This window comes from Trichosurus vulpecula, chromosome 4, assembly GCF_011100635.1.
Source record: "Trichosurus vulpecula isolate mTriVul1 chromosome 4, mTriVul1.pri, whole genome shotgun sequence".
In the NCBI taxonomy this organism is placed as follows: Eukaryota; Metazoa; Chordata; class Mammalia; order Diprotodontia; family Phalangeridae; genus Trichosurus; species Trichosurus vulpecula.
The window spans coordinates 34,053,045-34,071,669 of NC_050576.1; the positions used below are offsets into that span (position 1 = coordinate 34,053,045).

General features: G+C 51.3%; 1 protein-coding gene across 1 annotated transcript in view; it reads left to right on the forward strand.

The window, feature by feature from the left end:
* Positions 1 to 18,625, forward strand: part of EIF2B3 (eukaryotic translation initiation factor 2B subunit gamma) — a 79,742-nt gene that overhangs the window by 48,215 nt on the left and 12,902 nt on the right. Inside the window, exons 7-10 of the mRNA XM_036755885.1 lie at positions 7,816 to 7,943; positions 9,381 to 9,571; positions 11,031 to 11,108; positions 11,630 to 11,778. Of these exons, the coding sequence (XP_036611780.1) occupies positions 7,816 to 7,943; positions 9,381 to 9,571; positions 11,031 to 11,108; positions 11,630 to 11,778 (546 nt within the window). The remainder of the gene's footprint in view (positions 1 to 7,815; positions 7,944 to 9,380; positions 9,572 to 11,030; positions 11,109 to 11,629; positions 11,779 to 18,625) is intronic.

Consider the following 18,625-nt stretch of genomic DNA (forward strand, 5'->3'; position numbering starts at 1 on the left):
GCCCAGACTTGGCCCCACTTTGTGACAATGTTTTCAGACATTAAAGTGATGTGAAAACAAACCACAGCAGTGAAAATGAGAGTAAAAAAAAAAAAGGGAAGTGAGGCTAGGGAACAGTGTCTTGGTGGGGACAGCCATGCCCTGCCCCCAGCCACCTAGTACTGCTAATAGAGCCAGCAGGTGGCTGAGAGGACTGGGGGTCTTCCTCAGGGGGAGCATTTCTGATGTGCTCATGCTGTCAGCACCCAATATACCAGTTTGATGCATCACAGGTTAAGTTCATGAGCACAAGCAGATTCCCTCTAGTCTCTAGTACTTGGATGCCTGATTTCATCCATGTGAGTTGCTCCTTCCACTGACACAGACTGAAACTCCTTAGGAAATGGTTTTCTTGAGCTATGTCAGCTAAAAGAATGCATGGCCTGGAGGCTAGCCTCCCTTGAGGGTCCCGTGTCCAGCCTGGGACATGCTCTTCTAGCCAGGCAGCACCTTCGTGAGTTTGCCTTCTGGGGTGATTTCCATCCTGTGAGGGCAGATGATCAATCTGAGCCTGGTGGCTGATAACCAGAGGAGCAGCTCTCAGATGAGGAGGGGTGGCCTGCTCCCCTGCAGCTGCCCCCCACCAGCAGCAGTTGAAAAGGGAGGGAGGCCACACTTGGCAAATTTCCAAGCAGGGTAGGAGGGAACTCCAAGGGAAAATGTGGGGAATTTCTGAAGGGATACTCCTGTGTGAATTTCCCTCCAGAGGGAAAGGGACCATTGTGGAAGCAGTGGAGGCCAGAGCTTTGCCCAAGGCTGTCCCTCCTCTATTCCCTGGGCAGCAGCATTGCACTGAACGCAACTAAGTGAGGGGCAGTATTCTGAGAACCAAAACGAGATGATCACAACTTTCTTAAGTCAGTGCTTGCCCTTAGAAATGTGACTGCATCTCCAGGGCAGTTTTATTTAATGTCTTGTGGCTGCCCGCCTGTCTAAGTCAAAGCAGAAAACATTGAGAAGTAGGATCTACTGTTGTTATGGTGGGTTATGGTGTGAGCTTGGGAGATTGTTTGTTGAATGAATGGATGAACTCATGGATAAGTACCTGCACATTCTGCCTATTTATCGAGGGTCTGCTCCTGTGTCCAGAAGGGCCAACAAGCTGTGGTACAAACTCATGGCCCACAAGGAGCCTGCAGTCGGCCCAGAGGACAGAAACCCACAGAGGGCAGGATCAGTCAGTGTGTTATAGGGTGCACAGGACTCTGGAGGTCACATGGCTATCAGCATTTGAGGCCCTCCCTGAGCAAAGGAGCCTCTGTGGGGCAGAGACCCAGCTGTACAGGAGGAGAGGTTGGGAGGTTGGGAGGCTTCAGGGGAGTGGGGGCCAGGCTCCTGAGAAGCCTAAAAGGCAGGCTGAGGAGTTGGGCTCCTTCCCTGTCGGCCTTGGGCTCCCAGAGAGCAGTCTGGGGCAGGAGAAAGAACTGTGGGAAGCACACGGCAGGAAGCCTGGGGGCTGGGAGCTGCCTGGGGCTGAGCCTTCCTGTGGGTTAGCATTAGAGAGCTCTTCTCTGTGCCCCTTGCTGAAGGGTCTTTCTGGACCCCTGAATGCTGATGTCATGTTCCTTCACCAAGGAATCAGCATGGACCACGGATGGACCATGTGACATGGGGCTGATCTCTCTCTCTCTCTTCCTGGCCTCAGTTCCCTGTTCTGTAAAATGTAGAACTTCAGCACCATCCCTGACAGTCCCTGACTGTCACCTTCCTTGAGACCTGGCATCTTGGTACAGTGGAAAAAGGCCTGGGCCCAAAGGCAGAGAACCTGAGTTCAAATCCCATGTCTGACACTTCCTACCCAAGTGACCTGAGCACCTCATTTAATCTTTAATCTTTAAGGGCTGCCATTTCCCTCATCTGGAAAATGAGATTGGACTAATGGCCCCTGAGATCCCTCCCAGTCCTTGAGCTGCAATCCTCCAATTCAGGACGACCTTTGAAATGCTATGATGGCTCGGGAGATTGGGCCCAGACAGGGGTGATGAGCCCTTGTGTCTCGGCTTCCCTTCTGGGCCTCCTCTCCCCATCCATTCCCTCAGGACCGTTGAGCCAGTGAGAGAGCAAACCCTTCCTAAGTTCACAAGGCAGGGGAGCGGGAGGAGTTTAGAGCCCACACACCCACCCCCTTTCAGGCTGCTCTTTTTAGCCCTGACCCCAGCTGGGGGTCCAAGTGCATTGCTGTTCCTTCTCTGCTTCCAGCAGTCAGCCTCAACACTAACACTGACTGTATCCTTAGAGAGTCCTTGAAGAGTTTGCCAGAAAGAAAAACCCAGAGGGGGAGAAGAGGCTATTATAGAATACTGTAGCCCAAATACTTAGCTTTTAAGTCGGTGCCTTGTAATCTAAATTTCCTGTTTACCACACCAGATTAAATCTGTTTTCTTTGAAGGCAAAAAAAAAAGTTATTGAGAAGAAAGATGAGGGTGTGGCCCCATGTTCCCATTCCCTTTCTCTTTATTGTCCCGTTGGGAAGGGGTCTGTCTCTAAAGGAAACTCTCTGTGTGGGCCAGGCCTCAGTGCCCCCACTGGGGCTGGAGGAAGAGGGCTCGCAGCTGGCCAGGGAGGGGAGTTTGCCAGGCCCAAGCCCCTTTGCCTTGGGGCAGATCTTTGGTAGACCAAATCAAGTATCTGAACCAGGGTGGAAAGTTTGGGGTTTCATTTGCATCATTTAATTCTCAGAAGAGACCAGATTAATGAGGTACTGATGCTTCCAGTGGAGGGTCACCCTGAGGATGGGAGTGAGTCAGGAAGCAGGGGCCAGTTCTCAGATCAAGCATGAGAAACAATGAAAATATTAGAGATTGAAACAATCAGATGATTTTCCAGATGTTTCTGAGAAATGTTAGTGGGCAATTAACTCAAGACATCCATACGTGGAGAAAAAATGCTTTCTGACTCCCCAAGCCTTACTTAGAATAAGATATTTCTGAGATGAGTCCATGTTATCCAATGCCAGAGAAACAGATTAGCTCAGATCCAACCATCCATTCTCTTGCCAAGGGGGCCAGAAGCTGTGGGTCCATCCTCACCTTCTGCATCCCTCTAACCCAGGCTTTGCCAGGCTTCCTTAGAAATATTCTGGGTGGCTCAGAGTCTATCAGGCCTTCTAGAAAGCCTCTTCCAAGAGGGTGAGACCCAGGCTGGCTACAACTCAGACCTTGCCTCCCCCCCTCCCCCAGTCTTGCTCATTGCCTTTGGGCCCAAGGTCTGGGATTCTCTCCCTGTCTTTACCTCCTCAGCCAGGCTTTGCAATTCCTGCCCTTTTGCTCTGGCTTAGTGAGAAGAAACATCCCCCACTGGGCCCCCCCCTCACTGAAGGCTATGGCAGGGAGGCAGGGAGAGGGGGAAATGAGGTTCCCAGGTCTATAAGAAACAAGGTGAGGGGCAGCCAGACCTGAGTGCCTGTCTCTGGCACTGGCATTTTAATTTACTGTGGCTGTAAATGTCATTTCCCCCAGGACTGGTTCATTTGTTCTTCAAAGGGAGTTGACATTTCTTTCTCTTTTTTAAATGGAGGGGAGGAGAAGAGGGGAGAGACAGACAGACAGAGGATAGCTGTGCTGATTTAAGGTAAACTGGTAAGGAAACAGAGAGGAACTAGGTCTTTCTAGGTATTCATCCCCATGGAATATTGATCCCTCCTGGAAGAGAAGCAAGAGAGACTGCCCTTTACATGTAACCCCAGGAGCTCTGGGGATTGTCCCGTGTACTTAGCATAATCTGACACCATACAGCATCCTGAGCTATGCCCCAAGTTCCAGAACGGCCTTCCAAGCCTGTAACAACAGCAGCAGCTTTTGGGTCCTGTGGTTGCTCTGCCCCCCAGGAAGCAGGGACACCAGGGAACCATCAGAAGGAGCTTGTTGGGGAGCTGCTGCTTCTGTACACACAGCCCCCATCCACCCTTGGGCTTCAGCTCAGGCTAGGGAGCTAAAGAGAGGCCCAATGTGAAATGTCCTTCACTTGGAAGAGCCTCTGGCCTCAACCCCATCATATCCCCAGCAGGACTAACTCCAGGCTTTGCTTGCTCTCTGCTGCAGCCCCCAACAGAAGAGGGAGGAACCCTGGACAGTGACCCCCCCCCCCATTTCATGTTTTATCACTGGTTGATTAAATAAGACACAAGAACAGAAAATTAGAACTGGCCCCTTGCTGCCCCAACTCGCACCCCATCTTTCCATTGGAGGATGCCAGACATTAAACATGTCCATGAGGTGTGGTGGGAGCCCAAGCTGAAGAGGGAACCAAAGCAGTGGCCTCCTGGTCTTCTGCTCCAGATGCCCTTGTTGGCTGGGGCCCTTAGGCCTGGAGCCGGGCAAGGAGGTTGCCCATGAGCTTTCCCCAGGTTATTAGAACCACAGCTCTCCCTTCCCTGGAGATGTGAAGAATTTCTGTTCATGTAGTTGCAAGGTTCGATGGGTCCTAAATGGCCTTCTTATCCAGCAGCAGCAAACTTGCTGATTAAAACATAATTGAGGAATGTTTAGCAAAATAAATACCAATAGGCTACACCAGAGATCATGTTCATTGGTGGCTTTTCAAGTCATCTGCTGCCCCAGGCAGGGGTCTGTTTCTTTGGGAGTCAGGCCCTGCTGCTGCCTTCCCCTATAACAAGCAGCACCCTGTGGGCCTGCAGGCTCAGACACTCAGGACCTCACAACACTGCCCATTCTATTTTTGAACAGCTTTCTGTCTTCAGAAACACTGACCCCCAGTCAGTCCTTTTGTAACTTCCATTCTTTGGCCTTAATTTCATCCCCTGGAGGCAAACAAGCCCGTTCCCTTTTCAGGTCAGTTGGAGTTCTCTTTCCCAGATGGAATGTCCATTACCTCCACCAAGGCAGGGATGGTTTACTTTGGGGGTTTGTGGTCCTAGCACCTGCCCCCAGGCCTGGTGCAGTCAGCACTTGATAACTGCTTGTGGGTTGATTGGTTAATAATGTCTGCCTGTTTTCAAGACACACACACACACACACACACACACACACACAGGTCCTGCCTTATAGAGGGGCAGGTATGAAGTAATGGGATGGGGCGTAAGACAGAAGTGGTGGCTTCCCCACCACCAGCCCTGGGCTTTCAAAGCAGAGGCCAAGTGGCCTTCGTCTGGCCTGTCAAAGCAATGTCGGCAATTATAAATTCTGTGAAATCCTCAAAAAACTCTAGGTGAAATTGAGGAAGAAGCTATCAGTCAGTAAACATTTATTAAACACCTACTGTGTGCCAGGCACTCGGGGAATATAAAGAAAGGCCAGAGTCCCTGTCTTCTGGGAGCTCACAATCTAATGAGAGAGACAACATGCAGACAACTATGTACAAATAAGATGTACACAGGATAAATAGTCATCAGAGGGAAGGTGCCAGCATTAAGAGAGCTTCCCAAAGAGGGAGAATTTTAGCTAGGATTTGAAGGAAGCCAGGAGGTGGAGACGAGGAGGAACAAAGGACCTGGACTGGACCCGGAGGAAAAAGGATTTCAACAATTGAAGATGGGGAGGGCTGTGGCCAAAGCATGGGTGACAGTCTACACTGAATTTATGAATCTGCGGTGCCCCTAATAGAAACAGTGAGATCAGAAAGTGGGTGGGTTGAAGGAGGAAGATAGAGAGTTCTGTTGTAGACATTTCAAATTTGAGATGCCAGTGGACCATCCAGTTTGAGGTGCCCAAAAGGCAGTGATGTGGGCCTGGAGGTCAGGAGAGAGGTTAGGGCTAGACATGTGGAATCAGGAGTCATCTGCACAGGAATTGGCAGGGTCTCCAAGTGAGAAGATGGGCCAGGACAGATCCCTGGAGGACACCACACACTATGGGCCTGCCTGACCTGGCTAAAGATCCAGCAAGGGAGGCTGAGAAGGAGGAAAAGAACCAAGAGAGACCCAGAGAGCAGAGAAACCAGGAGAAGAAGGTGATCGAGGGTGTCAGATGCTGCAGAAGAGTCAGGAAGGATGTGGACTGAGAAAAGATTTGGCAATTAAGTTCATTGGCAATTTTGGAGCAGTTGGTGAAATCAGAGGGTTTAGAAGAGAGTGAAGGGAGAGGTGAGAAGTAGGGACCACTTTTTGAAGAAATGTAGCCAAGAATGCAGAGAGACATAGAGGATGATAAGGGGGGAAGGGGAGGATGCAGTGAGGATTTTCCAAGGAAGGGAGAGACTTGGCCGTGTTTGTAGGCTGCATGGAACTAACTGTGATGTAAGAAGAGACTGAAGATTCGTGAGGGATTGAGGAGGATGGTGGGGGGTAGGCTTCTGGAGCAGAGAGAATGGGATGGGATGTGGGCAGGCATAAGGCCAAGGTTTGGCCTTGGTGAGGAGAAGGGTCATGATGATAGGGGATGTGAGACGGGGAGAAGAGCAGCAGAAAGAGGGACCCCACAGCAAGTGGCCTTGATGGCTTGCTCCAGTATGAGGCAGGGTGGGGGAGAGGAGAGAACGTGGTAAGACTTGACTTTTGACCCACCAAGTCAATATTCCTAAAGCGCAGGCCTGACCCTGCTGTCAAGGAAGTTCTCCTGGTAGAAGAAGCATTATAGGGTTGGCCTCTACAGACACAGGGAACTCCCTCCTCCACTCTGACCCCTCCAGTTTAGTCTTGACCCTGCTGCTGTCCAATTTTTATGCTTAAATCTGAGGTGCACACAGGCCTCTGGCTCACTCCTCCTACCCCATCATGCCCTGGCTTCCCCTCCCCTCTATGGTCAGCGGAATAAGGCCTCTTTTGTGGTCTTAAGGAGCTTCTCAGAACATTTTAAAAGGATGTTTCCTGGGGATCCATTTCTCTCACTCTATGGCTGCCCCTGCCCAGCCTCACCTGGCAGATGGCTGGGGACAAGGCGAGCCAGGATTCCCTGTACATACCTGGGTGTCTTTCCCTCTGGAGCATGGGCCTCCTGGGGAACAGTTTGAGTTGGCTGGTGTTGTCTGGTGTGTGGCAGGTGGAGCTTTCCTCATGATGCCATTTCCTGCTCTGGCGGGCTTTTCTCCACAAAAGCCTCACCCCAATCCCTGCTGAAGCCTGCCTTCTGCTGCCAGAAACAGGGTACCCAAATGCCTGGGGCAGCCCCATGGGGAACATGTGCTTGTCAGTTTGGGAGGGAATATCAAACCTTGCAGAAAGTCTCTACTCGTGGGCCGTAACTGGGCTGCCTCCACCCAGCTTAGCAGCCAGCTCCCGGGCAGAGCTGGCACCCAGTGTGAGGGTGGTCCCAGCACTGGCCATACTTCCCTGTCACCACCCAGTCGAAGGCTGGCCTGAGAGAAAGCAGCTGGTGCCATTGGCTCTGGTGTCTGAGCAGCAGATGGTAGATCCCCCTTTGGCCTGGAAGAGGCAGCTGGGAGAGCTGTCAGCTGGACTGGCCCAGGACCTGCAGCAGAACAAGCTGCCTGCTGTGCACCCTAGCAACATGGGCCTGCGCAGGACTCCGTGCTGGCCAGCTCCCATCTCCACGGGTGGCATCCTTGCAGTGAAGAGCCTTGGCACAAGCGCGCGTTGTTGGAGTGACTGAGTGTGACACCACTCACTTCCATGGTGCAGGTGTTCCTGAATCAGACTTGTGTTTTTAAGCATCAGTGTTTCAGAATTGTGAAGCAAACTGGGTAGGTTGTATAATCAGAGGCCTGGGCCTTCTGACCAACCAGAACCTGCTGCCTTTCAAAGGTTAAAATAGGGAGTGGCCGGGGCAGGGGCGGGGAGGCAGTGGGGCCCACCCCAGTGTGAGATTTGAGATACGGCGAATGTCCAGGGGTGCTTCATGCCTGGCTCTTGTTTCTTCCTAGGTCAATCACATCCATCCGGAGTGAGCTGATTCCATACTTAGTTAGGAAACAGTTCTCCTCGCCATCATCACTGCAGGGACGAATTGAAAAAGAGCAGACCCCAGAGAAGAAGGACCAAAAGTGTGTAGGTCAGTTCAGGAGCCAAGAAGCAGTGGCCACTATGGGGCTGAGGCCAGCTCTGCTGCTGAGCCCCTAGCTGAGAGGGACCCAGAATTTGCTGTCCTGGTTTTTATTTGTTTTTTATTTAGTTTTTTGTAATTTTTAAATTTATTTTTAGTTTCCAGCACTCACTTCCATAAGCTTTTGTTAAATTTTATCCCTCTCCTTCCCTTCCCCTCTCCCCAAGACAGTGTGCAGTCTGATATAGGCTCTATATATACACTCATGTTAAACATATTTTCACATTAGTCATGTTGTAAAGAAGAATTAGGACCAATGGGAGGAACCCTGGGAAGGAAGAAATAAAACAAAACAACGACAACAAAAAGAGAGAGCAAATAGTCTGCTGCGATCCACAGTCAGATGCCAGAGCTTTTTGTCTCAATGTGGATGAGTCTTTTGGAGGTGTCTTAGATCCTTGCATTGCTGAGAAGAGCCAAGTCATTCACAACTGATCGTCATACAGTGCTGCTGTTACTGTGTACGATGTTCTCCTGGTTCTGCTCACTTCTCTCAGCATCAGTTTGTATAAGTCTTTCCAGGTTTTTCTCAAATCTGCCTGCTCATTATTTCTTATGGAACAATAGTGTTCATTACCTTCATGTACCATGCCTTGTTCAGCCATTCTGTAGCTGATGGCTGCCCTGGTTTTTAAATGTGCTCCCCTGCTTCTGGGGCTCTCCCATAGGGTTTGGGCCATTGCCTGCATTCTTATAGGCTGCGTTGGTTATGGACGGGGCTTGCTGGGGCTGGGGGCTCAGGGTGCAGCCAGAGCCCTAGGAAGCCTTTCTCCCAGCCCCAGAGACAAAGCCTAGAAAATGGTCCACCCTGGGACCACTGGATCCATTTTCCTTGCTGCCACTTCTTATAGTCCAGCCTTTGCTCTCAGGGCTCTGGGGCCTTCCTAAGTTTAATAGGGGAGGGAAAATCCTTGTCAGGAGTGAAGAAGCTTGCAGTCTTCCAGGAGGCAGCTACACACATATATCAGATAGGGCCTGTTAGTGGTCAAGTTGCCTGCTGCATTTTCCCACCTTGGGACTTGCTTTATTTCTTTTAATGAATCTTCACCCACATGACAGTTGATTTTGTAACCTCCCTTCCTTATAAAGGTGGAAGGTGAAGCTTTACTTGGAGGCAGGGTGGTATAATGGACAGGGCATAGGACTTGGCATTGGGTGATGTGGGTTCAAATCCTGCCCCAGACACCTTCTGTCTGAGTGGCCATGGACACATCACTTGTGCTGACTACCTTACAGTGATGCGGGAAGGCTTCTTGTCCCTGTTTCCTTCCAGGAGGGGGGGCTTGTGGGCAGTCTGCCTGTTTGGAGGGACAAGGGAAGGAGCTCTCAGCTCTTCCCTGCTCTCCCAGCTGATGCCTTCTCTTCCCTCTGCCCTGTCTCCTGTAGATATTTATAGCTTCATCAAGGATAATGACCTTTTGGCTGTGGAGCCCCACAATACCTACTGGAAGGACTGTCACGGGGATGGGCAGGAAGCCTTTGCTCAAGGCCGAGTCAGCTGCTATGTCCATGTCATGAAAGGGGGGGTCTGCTCTCGAGTGAACACCCTGGGGCTCTACATCGAAGCCAACAAGCAGGTAAGAGGATGAGTCATCGGCCCTCCTGAGGAGGGAGACGTGTTTGCCCGGCTTCCTCTCCTGCTGCGCTGGCATGTCAGGGCAGGAGGGGAGACCACCAGGGAGGGCCAGGGGCCAGCTGGGGCAAGGGGGAGGGCTGTCAAATGTGCCTAAGCGCCAAGCTATAGCCTGCCGGTGGCCTCCATGGAGGGGCCTCATCTACCTGGCATGGCCGGGGCCCCTCTACCATGGACACTTACTACGAGCAGTCAGGTTTAGCCCAGGTCTGTGAAAATGCTCTAGCGGGGCACAGTGAGCTGCCTTAGGACAGAGGTCCCCATCGCTCTCCTGGCTCCAGGGTCCCCACAGGCTGCCTCGGGCCGTTGCCCACAGAAGGCTCTGACTCTTGGTAGAATTGTAGGATTTAGAGCTAGAAGGCACCTAGCAGAGCGTCGGTCCAACCCCTTCGTTTGACAGATGAGGGAGCTGGGTATCGTGAGGCGTCTGAGGTGTTTCCAGTTCTGACACTCCTGCCTCCTTAGGAGTCCACAGCTCTGCCTGTCCATGCCCATTCCCACTTCCTTAGGAGTCCATAGCTCCACTTGTCCATGCCCACATAGACCTCAGCTCATGGCCTGGGTGGACTCAGGGCCCAGGAAGCGCGTAAGGTGGTGCCACAGAAAACAATCCTGAATGTCACCCCATGATGAGAAGCTCAGGGTGGCACCACGCCAGTGTGTCTGCAGGAGGGCTGTGGGGGAAGGATAGTCTTCCCAAGGAGAGGGCATGCAGCCTTCACACAGCTAGTTTTGTTCTTCCAAGGGCTGCACCAGTGCCCCTGTAGTCAGAGAACCAAGGAAGACGGCCTTTTCTGGGGGGGGAAATCCCCCTTCTCATCCTGGGAGCTTCACAGTGACAGGGCATGTCTGTGCAGGGAGTGTCCACCACTGGGCAATCCCAGGTCTGCCCTGTCTCTTACAAACTCAGCTGCCTGCTCGAGGCTCAACAACAAGAGGCCTTTGATGTAGAGGTGGGGATGTTAGTCAACAAGCATTTATTAAGCACCTGCTGTATGCTAGGTATGGTACTGTGCTAAGCACTGGGTATACAAAAAAAGTCCTCAGTGTGGTCCCTGCCCTCCAGGAGCTCGCAGCCTTCTCAGCAGATGCTACAATGTGTAAATCATGAGTTCTCTACATGCTCTGTACTGAGTAGCTGGGAGGGCAGTTGATGGCCTGGGGTCCAAGCCCAGCCAGATCTGGACTTTGGGCCAGTCATCACCAAACCTCTCTAGGGCCCAGTGACAAGAGAGCTGGGTTAGATGCCTGACCTCCAAGAGCCTTCATCTGTCTTTAAATCCTGTAAGTCTGATGAGCCAACACAGAAGCAGATGAGAAATGTGGAGGGAAAGGTCTAGGGGGCTTCCAGCCTAGCAGCTGCTCTCCTCATGAGTCACAAGGTACTCCTTTTCCTTCTTCAGATCCCCAGATTGCTGCCTGTTCTCTGCCCTGAGGAAGCCTTGCTTCATCCGTCTGCACAGATCTCTGACCAGGCCCTGGTGAGAGCAGTGGGACCCTCACCCCACCCCAGAGCAAGGGGCTGTCCCTGGTATGGAAGACCTCAAGCCTGGGACCCAGCTGGGTCCCAGGCATAATTAAGCTGTTGTGGAAATCATCTATCACTTACCAACCCTGGCCCTGAAGTTAAGTGGGTACTGAGGCCTGCTTGGGGAGTCTGGGGGAAGCCAGGCGCAACCCTGGACCTGTCCCTTCCTTTTCTGTCCTGGCTGTGGGGCCAGTGGCCGGCAAACACAGAGAGTATGGTAGCTGCCGCCCGCTGAGGTTTTCTGCTTAGCTCTTAGTCACTCTCACAAATGTGATCCTAGCGAGTGGGGGGCCGTGGCAGATCCAAACCCTGACCCTGCCCCCTGCTCAGGAAAGGGTGCACCAGGCCCTAGCTTGAAGATCTGGGCAGGGGAGGAGGGGTTGGGGAAGATGGAAAAGGGGAAATGGGGGGGAGTGTGGTCTGGAAGCTCTGGGCCAGGGACTTCACTGGCTCATCCTTTGTTCTTCTCTTCAGGTCGGGCCTGACAGCATCATTGGACCATCTGTGCAGGTGGGTGAGAAGACCTCCATTAAACACTCCATCCTTGGGTCCAGCTGCCTCATAAGAGACAGAGTGAAAATCACCAACTCTGTGCTCATGAACTCTGTTACCATTGAGGAAGGGTAGGTCCTGTCCCCACCCCAGCGCAGCCTCACTCAGGGCTGGGCACTGGGCTGCCCTTATCCACAGGCCCTGGAAGCAGCAAACAGAACCCCTTGTCTCCCCCTTCCCTTGCCAGTTTTCTTGGTCTAGAGCCCTTCCTGGGGCCAGTAGCACCAGCATGGGCCAGGGCAGGTTGGGGCTGGGCTTTGGAGGCCTGTGCCTTCAGAAAGGATTGTCTTGACTTCTTGGCATCCTCTTTGGTGCGATGCTGACAAACTGAACACAAACGGGCATGACCCAGACGAGCAGGGGCTTAGAGGGAAGGTGGCCATTGGCCTCAAGGCTCTGAGAGTCTGTTGGGGAAGGCACCAGCTCCGCTCACCTCCAGGGAGCAGAGGCAGAAGAGGGTCAGGGGCTGGAGTTGGCACTGAGGAGGCGCATCAAATGGGGAGCTCCCACTGGAGGCCCAGGCTGAAGGCCTCTGGCTGTACCCTGGGTCTCTCCATCCCTTCAAGGTCACAGCTGGCTCTGGTTCCGCTGCCTGTGAGGAGCCCATTGTCTATCCAGAGGCAGCTAGGAGCTCTGGGCCTGAAAGTTAGGAGACCTGAGTTCAGATCCTGCCTGAGATCGTTACCTAGCTGTGTGACTGAGGACAAGTCACTTCACCTCCACCTCCGATCCTTCATCTGTAAAACAGAGACAGTAATAGCACTGGCCTCCCAGGCTGGCTGTGAGGGTCACACTTGTGCTGATATTTGTGAAGAGCTTTGCAAACCTCAGAGTTCTCGATAAATGTGGGTTGTCCTCATCCTCGGTTTTCTCCCAGGGATGTTGCATGGGCATGAACCATGCAACACTACCCTCTGAAAGGATTAACATGGGGGGTGGCTCGAGATCTTGTTGGGGCAGTGTGTGATCAGAGAGAAGGGTGTGGATCGCACATGGGGAGCCCAAATGTGCACTTGCCACAGGAGCCCCTCCAGGGGCTTGGCAGATGTTCTGGGAGGGCTGGGTGGTCGTGATGCAGGCCTGACTGCGGACATGGGAACAAAATGGGACACTCGTGGGTCATTCAGGGGGAGCCGCAGCAGTGCATCTCATGATTCAGCGGAGCACAGCCTCCTGCTCCTGGTCAGGCTCAGTCCAGGTCAGAAGCCCTTTGTGGCATGCTTTCCTCAGGTGAACAGGAAGCCGTGGCAGCAACCTCAGCCAAACAAGGCTCAAGGAAAGTTTCAGTTCCTTTTAAAGAAAAACACCAGCCTACCCTGCCTGGGGCTAGGCCTTAAGAAAAGCTATAGTGGCCTAGATGGCTGGGGCATGGGGAAGGCAGCATTGTGTGCATACGCTGCGGTCTGCCCCCCCTGGAGACAGATGCCTCCATCCGTGCCGTCAGAGAGCCACTGGAGTGTAGAATGAGGAAGGTGGTCATCCTGCTGTCCTGGCCTCCCCGAGAAGATTGTGTTCTGTTCTGGGCACCCTTTGCAAGCCGGAGGGCATCCAGAGCAGTCTGTGCCATGAGAGTCTCACTTGAAGGAACTGGGAGCTTTAGCCTAGAGAAGGGGGGGCAGGGAGCGCAGATGATAGCTGCCTGCAGCTGTTTGAAGGGCTGCCATGGAAGACAGAGATTAGACCAGGAGTGGGGGGGTTAGATTGCAGCTCCAGATAAAGAATGTTTATGAACTGTTGGAACTGTCATAAACTATAATTAGTTAGTTGCCTTGGGAAGTAGTGAGTTCCCCATTACTGGAGGTCTTTGAGCAGAGAGTGAATGAGTACTTTTGCTCCCTCCTCATTTCAGCCTCTTAGAAGGCTCAGCTCTGGGGCCACCTCCCACAAGAGACCTCTCCAGTCCCAGTTGTTAGTCCTTCCTCTCCCCAAACTGAATTGCTCTGTATTTGCTCCGAGAGCTTATTTATGCAAGGTTCTCCTCCCCAATAGCAAGCCAGCTCCTACCCTTGGCAAGGGTCCTAGAGGAGAGAAGGGGACATAACATTTTTGGACATGGCCGGTGGATGGGATTTTGTGATTTGATTATTCTTGCTGGTTACAAGGGATGGTTTGGTCTGAGTTTGTTTGTTTGTTTCTCTTTGGGGAGTAAAGGAGATCTAGTGATAGTGATGCCAAAATAAAGAAGAGAGTGTATGGGAACAAAAGGGAGTTAGTTCAGCAGGAAACTCAGACAAGCAGGACAGCTCCGAAACTCAGGTTAGATTTAGTTCAAACTTAAAAACAGAACTAATGGGGCAGCTAGGTGGCTCAGTGAGTAGAGCACTAGCCCTGGAGTCAGGAGGACCTGAGTTCAAATGTGGCCTCAGACACTTGACACGTGCTAGCTGTGTGACCTTGGGCAAGTCACTTGACCACAATTGCCCCGCCTTCCCCCCTCCAAAAAAAAAATTAAAAAAAAAAAACAAACCCACAGAACTAAGTAGGCCAGTCCAACTTGAACAGGAGTCTCTTCCTCACGTCCCCTACAAGGGGGTGTCCAGCCTTTGCTTGAAGACCTCTCATGAGGAGGAACCCCCCCTTCCCAAGCAGCCCCTTCCCATTTGAGACAGCATTTGATGGGTAAGAAGTTTCACTTATAGGTGAAGCCTAAGTCGACCTCTGCAACTTATACCCAGTGTCCTTTGGGACCAAGCTGAAGAAATCTATTGCTTCTTCCACAGGACAACCCTTCAAACAGTCCCTTCCAGGTCTTCTGAACATGTCAGCAAGCATTTATTAAGCACCTACTGTGTGCCAGACATCATTTTAAGAGATACAAAGAAAGACAAAAACCATGTCACTGCCCTCAAAGAGCTCAGTAACAACTATGTACAAATGAGTGATAGCCAGGATATATTGGAGACAGTCCCCAAGGAAGGCACCAGAGTGTCCTCATGGCCTCTCACCATCCTGGATTCCTTTTCGGATCCTCCAGCTTCTCAATGTTCTTCCTAAGTGATGGCCCCCAGAACTCAACACCATCTTCGAGGTGTGGCTTGACCAGAGGAGAAGACAGCGGTGTTGTCTGTCTAATCCTGGGCCCAGTGCCTCATTGTGCAGCTTGCTGGCTGCCATCTCATTGGTGGCTCCCTGTCCATCCAGGCCATCCTCATCTCGCACTTAGGAAACTGAACTCCTGTGTACAGAACTTCCCACTTATTTCCATGGAGGGTCATCGCCTTCCACTTGCCCCAATATTCTAGCCTGGGAGATCTTTTGGCTTGCATACTGACTGTCAGCTAGTGCAGCAGCCCTCCCTCCCGAGTGCGTGTCATCCACACACTTGATGAGCCTGCCTCTGTGACTTGGTGCCAGACTCGTGCTTGAGATATTCAGGTTGAATCTGAGTTTGTATGACTAATCTTTAGAGCTAAGTATCCAGCCATCTCTGAAAGCTGCTGGCATACAACAGCTGGAATCTGACCATGGCACAATATGACATCAGACCTGTATTGGCCAGTCATTGTTCCGCCTGGTCCTTGATGGCCTTGTCTGTGCCCTGAAGGGCTGTCCCTAGATGGCTCTGTGCAGTGTTCCATAACAGGGCAGCCCCGACTGCTCTTATTCCCACTGGCTGCCATGTGGCTGGGGTCGGCCTGGACCTTTCATGAACAGCAATGAAAAGCAAACCATTTGGAAGCTAGGCCACTTCTTTAGCTCTTCTCCATGTTTTTGTCATGGTGAGTCTTCTCCACTCCAGATGGCACAGGCCCCAAGCTTTGTGAGGGCCTTATTGGGGGCTCTGCCTACTCTCACCTCAGGCACTGCCCTGTCCCAAAGCCTTGCATGAGAATGCCCAATGTACCCCACGGCCCATTCCTTGCCCTGTTGGATGTAACTCAATGTAGCCTTCCCTGCCAGGCCAGAACAGGCTAAGACCAGGAAAGTAAGGGGAATGTCAGCTGACTACTGTCTTTGGGCCTAAAAGGCTACCCACAGCCCACTTAGCTAATGACTGGGATACCCATTAGAAATTACCCATTTGTGCAGGGTGATAAGATCAGGCGTCCTGTAGCACCCAGTGGGCTTCACTCAATTATTGGGTGTCATTTGAATTTTAATTACTCATGGTAATTCTTGTATGGCTCAAGTAATTTTGGAAAAAGTAATTAAAATGTAGTCATCTGAAGACTAATCACCCCTCAGCTATTAAATCTGGGCTAAGCATTAGAGGGAGAGGGTCTGGATTTGCAGAGAAGTGTGGTTCCCATAGCCTGTGCTTCCTTGTCTCGTTTCCAAGCTGTTCCATTGACTCTCAAATGGAAAAGCTTACTGAGTTTTGAAACCAAAACTGGAGAAAGGAATCAGTAGTGAATTCCCCCAGAAGATGCGCAAGCATCCAGACTGGGCCCCATTGACCTTCTTTACAGCATCGTGGAAGTTTGTGGAATGGAAGGGGAGAGAGTCCAATGTGAAGGGCTTCAGTGACACCAAGATGATCATTCCCTCTTAGAGCTGGGAGGAGCCACACTAAAGAGTGGGCCAATTCCAGGTATGCCATGCCATTTTCTCCCCCATCCATGTAAGGCTGCTGCAGAGCAGAGGCTGGTGCCCATGACACCAAGCCTGCCCCTACAGTCAGTAGTCACTGCCTCTGCTTGGGGTTCAGGACAGCAGAGGCCACTGAAGCCCTTCCCACATAGGCCAGCATAGAGAGCTGGGTAAATGTGGGCTCTGAGCATGGCTGAGTACAGTCTGCAGAGCCAGACAGGATGACGCTGTTTGTGATTCCAGTGCATCCGTGAGCTGCCAGGGCACGTTCAGACTTTGTCTCATCGTCTCTTATCTAGACAACAGCAGCGGCCTCCTAACACCTCTCCACTCCAGTCTATCCTGCCAAAAGTAATCTTCCTGATGTACTACTGAGCGTGTTGCTGCCTTGCTCAAGTACCCTTAATGGCTCCCCATTGCCTCTTGAGCAAAATGTAAACACCTGATTCCAGTATTTAAGCCCCATCATAGTCTGGATCCAACCAGAGTTTTTTTTGTTTTTTTTTGCCTTAACTCCTGCTATACTGCCCCAAGTTGTGTCCAAACTTTTTATCCTCCCTTTGACATATTTTGAACAAAGGTTCAGACTTTTCCCTCTTCCTGGAATGTCCTCCTCCCCTTCCCTCCTTGACCATCATTGTTACTCAGCTCAGAGAATACCAGTGTGTCTCCTGGTCCAGGACCAGTCTCCTGGAAGTGGGCCTCCTTCCCCAGAACTCCAGAGCACTTTGTTCCTACTTGTCCTGTGTTCCTTCTAAGCTGGCTAGAATAGATGTTTGTGTTTACTAATGCCCTTCTCTGCTGAGCCCAGGGCTTCTGCCTTAGAACCAGCCACACTATGGGCAGAAGCCCCTTTGCACACAGAAGCGAACCTAATTTTCTTCTAACAGCCCCTCCTTCCTTTGGATGCCCACATGCCCATCAAGCATTTGGGTGACTCTAGGATGCATTGCAGTACTCCAAATGGGAGGCCTCTACCTAGCAGCCAGGGAGCAAACCAAACCAAATTGCCACCGACCCTAAATAAGAGAAGACAAAAGGAAGTGGTGGTTAGCGTCCAAGTCACCGTATCGCTGGTTCTTCTCCAGGAGGCAAATGAAGGAGTTGGATGAGCACAGTAAGTGTGGCACAGGCACGTGATTTTCTCTGATGCCATGACCTTGGCTTGCAGTTCCCATGAACATATTTGCATGGCATGCACCAGCATCTGTTGTAGAAAATGACAGAGCAACATTCTACAAGGTACTAACAAGACCTTCCAGCTGATTCAGCAGCACAGATCTTAATAGTCCAGGATTCTGGGAGAAGGTAGACCCAGAGCAAGACAGAGGAGATAGGTTCTAGGTTAAGGGAGGAAAGGGATCATTGAATGAGGGCCTGGGATAGGCCAGGCCCTGTGCTAAGTGCTGAGGCTACAAAGACAAGGGAGGAACAGTCTAGGGCCTAGACTCTAGGCCCTCGTGTAGTTTACGTTTCTCACAGGGGAGAAAGCTTGTCCATACCTAAGTATATGTGTCATATATACAAACTTAATTCCAAGCTTTGGGAGGGAGAGCATGAGCAGTTTGGGGACCAGGAGAGGCTTCATGTGGAAGGTGGCACACGCTGAGGCTTGAAGGAAATTCCAGGCATTCCAATGGGCAGAGGAAAGAGGACCAGCATTCCAGGCCTGGAGGAACACTGGTGCCAAAGCAAGCACGCAGGCCATAGTGGCTAGATTGCAGAGAGCATTGACAGACTAATGTCTAAGAAGGCCAGGAAGGAAAGGAGAGCTTGTAACCTACTGAGAAGCCTTGTGCTTATATCCCTCAAGAAAAGGGGCAGAAGATAATGGACAGATGGACTGGTAGTGCAGAAAGTCACCAAAAATGAAATTGCCTGTTTATCAACAGACAAAAAACGATGGTTACTGGGCTAGAACTACTTCAGAATAAGCATCTGGGTGAAGGCAGATCATTGGCTGCTTAGAGCAGGACTGTCCAACCTTAGGTTTTTATTGAAACAATAGACTATATATTTTGATTTGCCATTTTAGTGAGAGCTCTGCGGTAGCTAAGGCATTTGTGTAAATTTCTATGCTTGTAGGAGGGCCACATTTAGAGCAATATCGATTGAGGTTAAGAGAGTAAAGACAAGAAGACACTATCTGCATTTATGGTACATCCAGCTTAATCTGGTCAAACAAACTGCTGACCCTGAAAAATGAGAAATAAAAGTAAAGACATTGTATATGGAGATCTCCATTCCACAAAGGAGTTCCTTCAGGATCCTCAGTCGGCAGAGAACATTCTCTCCAGGGGTGCAGAGCACAGCCCATTTGGGCCATCCCAAGGAGATGTTGTATATTGAGATGTTGTGAAGATTGAAAAGACAAGATTTGGGAACTGA